Source organism: Oryzias latipes, chromosome 21 (genome assembly GCF_053564925.1).
Source record: "Oryzias latipes strain Hd-rR chromosome 21, Olatipes_Hd-rR_3.1".
Taxonomy (NCBI): Eukaryota; Metazoa; Chordata; class Actinopteri; order Beloniformes; family Adrianichthyidae; genus Oryzias; species Oryzias latipes.
This window is the reverse complement of record NC_136257.1, coordinates 26,090,690-26,097,769: the sequence shown is the minus strand read 5'-3', so window position 1 is coordinate 26,097,769 and position 7,080 is coordinate 26,090,690. Positions and strand designations below refer to the sequence as shown.

Below are 7,080 nucleotides of genomic sequence, written 5' to 3'. Positions count from 1 at the left end.
TATATTGCTTTTAGCAAAAAAAATAAAAACAATAAAAGCAGTGTCATTTTCTAGGACATAGTTTCTGCAGAGTGGCAGAAGTTCATGACTGGCATGGATACTGCCCCCCCTTCCTGTCACCCTTTAACGAGCGCTCTCTGTTTACATGCTCTCCCTCTAGCTAAAACCCCCTCACACCCCCAGCCTAACAACAAAAGTGGTGAGCTATCCAGTTGTACAGTTTTGAGAACAAAGACCTACATGGATCTAGTCGTCTGCAAGTGGATAGAGCAGTGCGGGGAGCGTATTTTATCAAGAACAACCTTTTTCAAATGGGCATGTCTGCTTCTGATTCCCAATGATTAGAATAAGGAAATGCCCAGAAATACAATTTTAAATTTATTGTTCTTTATAAATGTCATACGTCATCAGAACAATACCACAAGAACAGTCTAAAAACACTAAAAACATAATTTTCATCGCAGTAGGTCTTTAAATTGCATTTATATCATATATTTGTCTAAATAAGGTCAAAAATATTTAAAGCCTGTTTAACATCCATAACAACTTATCTATAGCTATCTATAGCTCACAGAGTACATGAATCTTCCTCTTCTGAACACCTATGACTGTAACACCCAGACTTTATTGTGAAACAAGACCACCTGAGTCTCTGAAGACGAGACCATCTCCATGGATCCAGAAGCTCATGGGGTGGTGTGCAGAGAACAACTTTAACCTTAATCCCTCCCATAAAAAAAGAGGTGATCGTGAGACCGATCTGCAGCCCATGCATCTGCAGAAACAGGAAGGGGTTTAAGATCCTGGGTTATTAAATATATGTGTGTGTTTCTAGAAATCCTAGTTTTATTATACCATCAGTGGGAGAGAAAAAAAGGGTTAAAACACCAATATTTTATTAAGTCTTTTTTTTTAACAGAGACATTGCTCTTTACTGAACATTTCTGCTCATTTTCAACTTAATACCTGTTGTCGGTTTGCCAGCAACAAACACCAAATACACATAAAATTCACAATAAAAATGAAAACTAATGCAAAGTAGCAGTAAGAATTTGCAAGTCAAATTGAGTAGTCTCTACAAAATTTATGAAAACTTTAACCCTGCACTTTTTAAATAAATAAATCCAATCTTCACTAAAAGATGTTAGTGAAGCATTTCTGGTTCTATATTTCTATATAACTTTATGATGAGTTTATTAGAAGGAGTGGCTGGTTTGAATCTGCCAGTGAAGTAAATTGCGGACTCTATACCATTTTACTTTGAGCAAAGCCTATGATCGATGAACACTGCAAATTCAAACAATTGATTCAATTGCTTCAAAATAAAAACACACACGGATGTGTTAAATGGAGAAAAATGAGCTGGTAAACAAAAAATGAATAATAAATAGTGGATTAGTTTAGTTAGAGAATATTAAACGTTTGCTGAAGGGAAATGTCCATGTTCTGATCTGCAAAAGCCTATAAAGCTTGTAAATACAGAAAATCCTCCTCTAAACATGCAGATTGTTTGCTCTCTACTCGGAGGTGTCTGCAGCCCGGATGAACTGCGTGGGTCTAGATTCCACTCCGCGTTTTGTGTTGCACTCCCCCTCTCTGCCCTCCCGGACTGCGCGCATCGGATCAGAACGCGGAGCGCTCCTTTCCACTGGGCATTTCAGCTCGGCGCGCAGGGGGAGACGCCTCCTGCTGAGGGAAGTTAAGTCAACAGGACGGGGGACGCGCCGCTTGGATCCATGAGGCGCCTCCACTCTCGGCGGACTTTCTTCACTCGTTTTCTGCAGCGACACGTTATTTTTGGTCTTTGAGAAATGCCCCTCTGTAGACGTTAGCAGCTGACTTCCAACTATTACGCGCGCGTTTTTACGCACCTGCGGATCTGCTGCAGCGGAGTTGTGAGGCAGCGGCCGCGGTGCTGCAGAGAAGCTGAGATCATGTTTAGGCTGGAGACCACCATCATTTGCACTTTCTCCGTGCTGTTCGTTGCTGTTAAGGCAGACTTTAGAGCAAGAAACTGCAGCCAAGTTGCAGAGGCTTGCGCGGGGAGAGGCTTCAGTTTCACTAATATTCCTCTGCAGGAGATCCCAGGTAAGACCTTCTGCTGCACACCTGTCCTGCCACCCATGCATGCACTCAGATACATAATTCCGCTTTTTAAACATGAATTTTGCAGTAGGAAACTGATAGACTGCTGCATTCCAGGACTGCACACCTGTCACAAAGTTCCTGTTTCCACACATTACTGTCATATCAGGATTAACTGTGGGAGGGACAAATCAATAACTGGATCAGCTTCCTGCTCCAGTCAGCTTGGACCGTTCAAGTGTCATGCCCATTGTTGTTATCACATCCAGCATGTCTGAACACTGGGGTGAGATAACACATATCCTGTCTTATCAATCCCATTCAGGATAGAGGTGCATTTTGTGTCTGTCCGGCAGAGGTCTGTGAGGATAAAAGGTGGGCAGTTCTGCAGTCTACTTCCTTTCCTGTGAAAAATGAGCTGATAAGATAAAAGTGCAGCTAGGCACTCACCCGTTTTGGCTTGATTTCTGCCACAGTTGTGCTGAGCAATTATCACACTGACAGCTGTAATTTGGCAGGACCATTTCCACTCAGAATTCTATTCAACTTTTCTCTTTTGATTTATTAAATTTTTTTATCTCCAGCCTTAAAGCTTCAAAGCTTAAAAAAAGCAAATATTTGCATATTTAAAGGTATACAATTTTTGTTTTAATGCAAAGCCACTTTCTCCCCTTCCTGAATCACCACATTGAGTTGTTGCATACCGTCACTGGAGCTTCAGAGTCAATAAAACAGAAAACCTGGCTCCAGTAAAAGGCTGCATATTTGATAACTGGCCCACCTGTTCAGAGAAGGGTTGAATAACTTACTGATTAAATCTTTTAGATCTGTCTTTCTGACATCCCCACTAATCTGCCAAATGAGTGAAACCTTGCCACCCTGCAGTCCTTTTGATCGTGCGTATGAATGAGTTATAAGCTTATTGAAGAGACACAATGTAACCAACATCTGAGCAAAATTATTTGGAGATGGATACGCCCTTCAGGCTTTTCCCTTACTGCCTTCATAAACCAGCTCCAGACACAGTCATTACTTAAACAATCTACATTTGATTACCAGAAACAAAGAAATATAAAAAAAAACTTTAAATGTTTTAAATGTTTATTACAAATCAACAGAACATGGAGAAGGTGCTTTACTTTATAATTTTTCTACATAAACTAAGGGGAAGGAGTTTATCTGACAGGTTAAATACACATTTTAATGATGTTAAGAAATGTGATACGTTTCCAGCAAGTGAAACACACATAAAAAGTTTACTTATTACTGTTTCAAAAGCTAATTTAAAAGAAGACTAATATTTTTGGACGGATGTGTGAAAAGTTTCCATTGTCTTAGTTATAAATCCAACAAAAATGCATTCTTAAAAGTAAATCTTATACCGGTTTTGGTTAATATTGGCTTAAACATATAGTAGAATTCAATTCTCAGTTTAAAACCAAACCATATGTTGCACCATTAAACGGAATCGTGGGGAAAGTGAATCGTTGCATCCCTACTGCAAACCAGGCTTAGTATGAGTGAACTTAACAGTTTTTCTTCATTCTTACTTGCTATTTAGCAAATGAAATAAAGGATTTTTTCTGATTTTTAAAAAAAAAAAGTTTTTTGTTGTTTTGTAATCCACAAGTCTTGAAAAATTGCGACAAAACCAAAAATGGAGCTTTTAACTGAATTGTGGGGAAGGGGAATTGTTGAATCCCTACTTTTTTAGATATTTGGCTACTCTTGTATGTGTTTTCTGAAGCCAAATTGTTATTTACAAAATGAATTGTTTGTTGGTTTTGTAAATAAATTTGTCAAGACCGGTTGAAACTTTTGAAAAACTTGGCTGCTTGTGTGCCACGTGTTGAGTGGCTGCAGATAAACCACTGCAGAGACTCTTCGCTGAAGTGCTTTCACGGAGCAGAGGATGGGGGCACCGTGAGGTGACATTAAAAAAACAGCAGTCAAGCGTCAATCGTTTGGAAAAGATGGGGAAATGGTGATGGAAGAATGAGGCGGCTGCGCGTTTATGGCAGCCGCTCAAACACTCGCGGCTAGCGCACAAAATTGCCGTCAGGTGATTGTATGATAATTGCATCAGGAGGAGCTGGTGGTTTAGGAGCTGTTTAGGGGGTGGTGTCCATGTGGCAGCCGGGGAGCCTCCTAAGTGCTAACATTTCTTTGGAGTTCATATTGCAGTACTTGTAGATTACTTAGTCCTTGGGGGGACTTGGTGAAGAGTAGCTCTAACAGCTTCCTGTAGAGCTTAGTGTTTCTGTCAGCCTTACAGCTGCCATCACACTCTATTAACTCGCTGAGGATATGGGAGAAATGTCAACCCTCATATTACTGCTCCACCTCTGCAAATGAGGTTTTGGCTGCTGCTGTGTACCATGTGAGCTGGTAAAGCGATGGTTCTTTGTGGTTTTATTCTCCACAGCCTCTTGTCATTATCTGGCCTTGAATGTCAAATTAAAAAGACAGACGTCTGTCAGGTGTTGATGCTCCGATGGACTGACTGCATCAAGTTGCATAAGAAGCAGGTTTTGTTTGCATGTAAAGTGGATCTGATTTTCCAAGTTTGTATTTTTAAACATTTAATGTGCCACTCCAATCATATTTTAATCCATTGTAAAAGAATTCCTATTGGTCTTTAATTATGATTATGCTGTTTTTAGCCAAAATATAAATCAAATAAACTATGTTGTTTTCTATAGTTAGAGCAGAGCGTCAGCAGTTTATCAGAAATTCCCCTCTGAGTTGTGGGTGGGACTGTTAATGGAGGGTAAGCCCAACCCCACTTCCCGTCACCCATCTGTTTACTTGCTGTCCTGCTAGCTTACAGCACCTCCCAACCCTGACAACAAAAATGGCAAGCAATATTGGAGATATCCAGCCTTTTAGACGAGGAAAATGAAGGCAGACACGGATCTAGTCATCAACAAGTGTATGCATCGGAATGGAGCGCCCAGCGTTTTTTCTACTTTACAAATACAAACTTTTTCAAACTGAATTTTTTCGTCTGCTCCTGATTCACAATTACTTGAATAAAGAAATCATCAGAAATGCAATTTTAAGCTTAAATTTCTTTTTTTGTATGTTCTCCAATATGAGAACAAGGCCACAAAAACAAGTTAAAAACTCCAAAAACACCAATTTCATTGGAATGGGTCTTTAAAAGGAAATTGCTGCTTGTTGCAAATAAATATTTTTTTCTTATTTATTGTAAACATAAAAAAAAACTTCTTTAACTTTTGATATACTTTAGCTGAATCTGATAACCCCAAAAACATTTCTGAAGGGAATTTGGGTTAGAAGAATCAGGTCAGGTGGAATGAAAGCCCCGAAGACAGCAGCCGTGATGGACATGTTTCTTGATGATCCAAGTTCAAAAGGCCCAGCGAGGTTCTTCTTCTTCTACCGCTGAGCAGAACAGACTGTACAAACCCTCTGCATCTTACATAGCAATGTCCTGAGTGTTTGCATATCCAAAAAAGCAATACTTTCATATTTTTTTTTACTCCTAAACTTACTTTATGTCACTTCCTAAATCCACCCTGTCATCTCTCCTGGTAAAGATCAGACATTCGCTCAGTCTCGCCCCTGCTGTCTCAGTTTCCAGATCACCCAACGTCTGAGACAAGATATGGAAAGTGAGTCATACGGCAGACTGCTGGATTCAATGGAACTTCTTTGCATGTCATATTCTATGCTATCATTTGACGTCCCGCTCTGTTTACTGCCAGCCAGGAGATGGAAGTCATAGGACAGAAATAACAGTGCTGATATTTTATGTGATCTTCTGCGTGCACAAGGAGGCAAACGATCTCTGCTGAAGTGTGCGATGTGCGCTGGTCTACTCCTGTCACGTAATGGATGGGAGGGATTAAAAAGAGCTAAATGAGGCAGACCTGTGGAGGGAATGGCTAGGACACTTGGTTAGCCCCCTGCATCATACATCACTATAGACGAGATCTATAGTGAAATTATTTGACCTTCCTGCCAGGAGGAAATAGAAATATGAGTCAAGAGGGGGCTTGGAGCTTTCCCTGGGTTTGTTTTTCTATTTCATTCAGTAAACATCAAAAGGTCTGAGATGAAATTCTGAGGACTTTTGAGACTGACAGTTTTTATTATTTTTATTTTTTTTATGTTGGTGTGCAGTTGCACCAATATTTGAGCTTGCATTCTGCCCCTGTAATGTGATGTGGATCTGTCCTATCACCGGAGTCCTATCAGGGGAAAACAACCCAAACAGTCATCACTTCTCTCACGGCAGAGGGGATTTCTCAAGCGTTGTCTCCGTGCTGGTATCATCAATCATGCTTATGAATGCCAAAGTGCTTCATGATGGGCTCTCTCTGCGGGTGTTTGCTCTAAGGGCTGCAGGAAACTCGGTGTCCTGCAAGTGTTTTTGGGTGACTCAGCCATTGAAGTGGAAGCAAAACCAAAACCAGGCTTGAATATCCAAAACAAACGAGGGGAGGGCTCATATTTTAATGATTTATTCATTAATTTATCTAGTGGTCTTATTATTGGTATAATTTAGTGGTTATATAAACATTTTTATTTCCCTGTAAATACTTTTTATTTGAGGTTTGTGAATCATACACACATTTTTTTCATACTCAATCATGCCTCCGTTTTATAACTAATGTTTTCCCTACTATTTACATACAACATATGTTTATTCTCTTATACTGTTATTACGTTATAAATTGTGCGTCACTCCAAAGTCTACTTCAGGAGGCTACAACGCAAAATTTATTTGACAAATTTTTGGTTCTGTGATAAAAGTAATGTTTCACAAAAAGAAATGAAATATATCTTCCTTTTACTTCCATCAGTATACTAAAAGCGCTATAAATAATCAGATCATGCCAAATAGTTTAAATATTGCAGAAGGAATTCTGATGTTGAAGTGTTTTTATAAGAATATTTTCAGACATATTTCTTGTTTTTCTTTTAACAACAGAATTTTGATTTTAGAAGTAAAGATACTTTGTCAAA

The 7,080-nt window shown here is 39.4% G+C and overlaps 1 protein-coding gene across 2 annotated transcripts in view; it reads left to right on the top strand.

Moving 5' to 3' along the window:
- The first annotated feature begins 1,625 nt into the window (after positions 1 to 1,625).
- gpc6b (glypican 6b) overlaps positions 1,626 to 7,080 on the top strand; it is a 117,941-nt gene continuing 112,486 nt past the window's right edge. The window contains exon 1 of one of the 2 annotated variants that reach the window (XM_023950523.2): positions 1,626 to 2,088. In XM_023950523.2, the coding sequence (XP_023806291.1) occupies positions 1,935 to 2,088 (154 nt within the window). In that variant the 5' untranslated portion in view covers positions 1,626 to 1,934. The remainder of the gene's footprint in view (positions 2,089 to 7,080) is intronic. The other variant, XM_023950522.2, reaches the window with a different exon arrangement.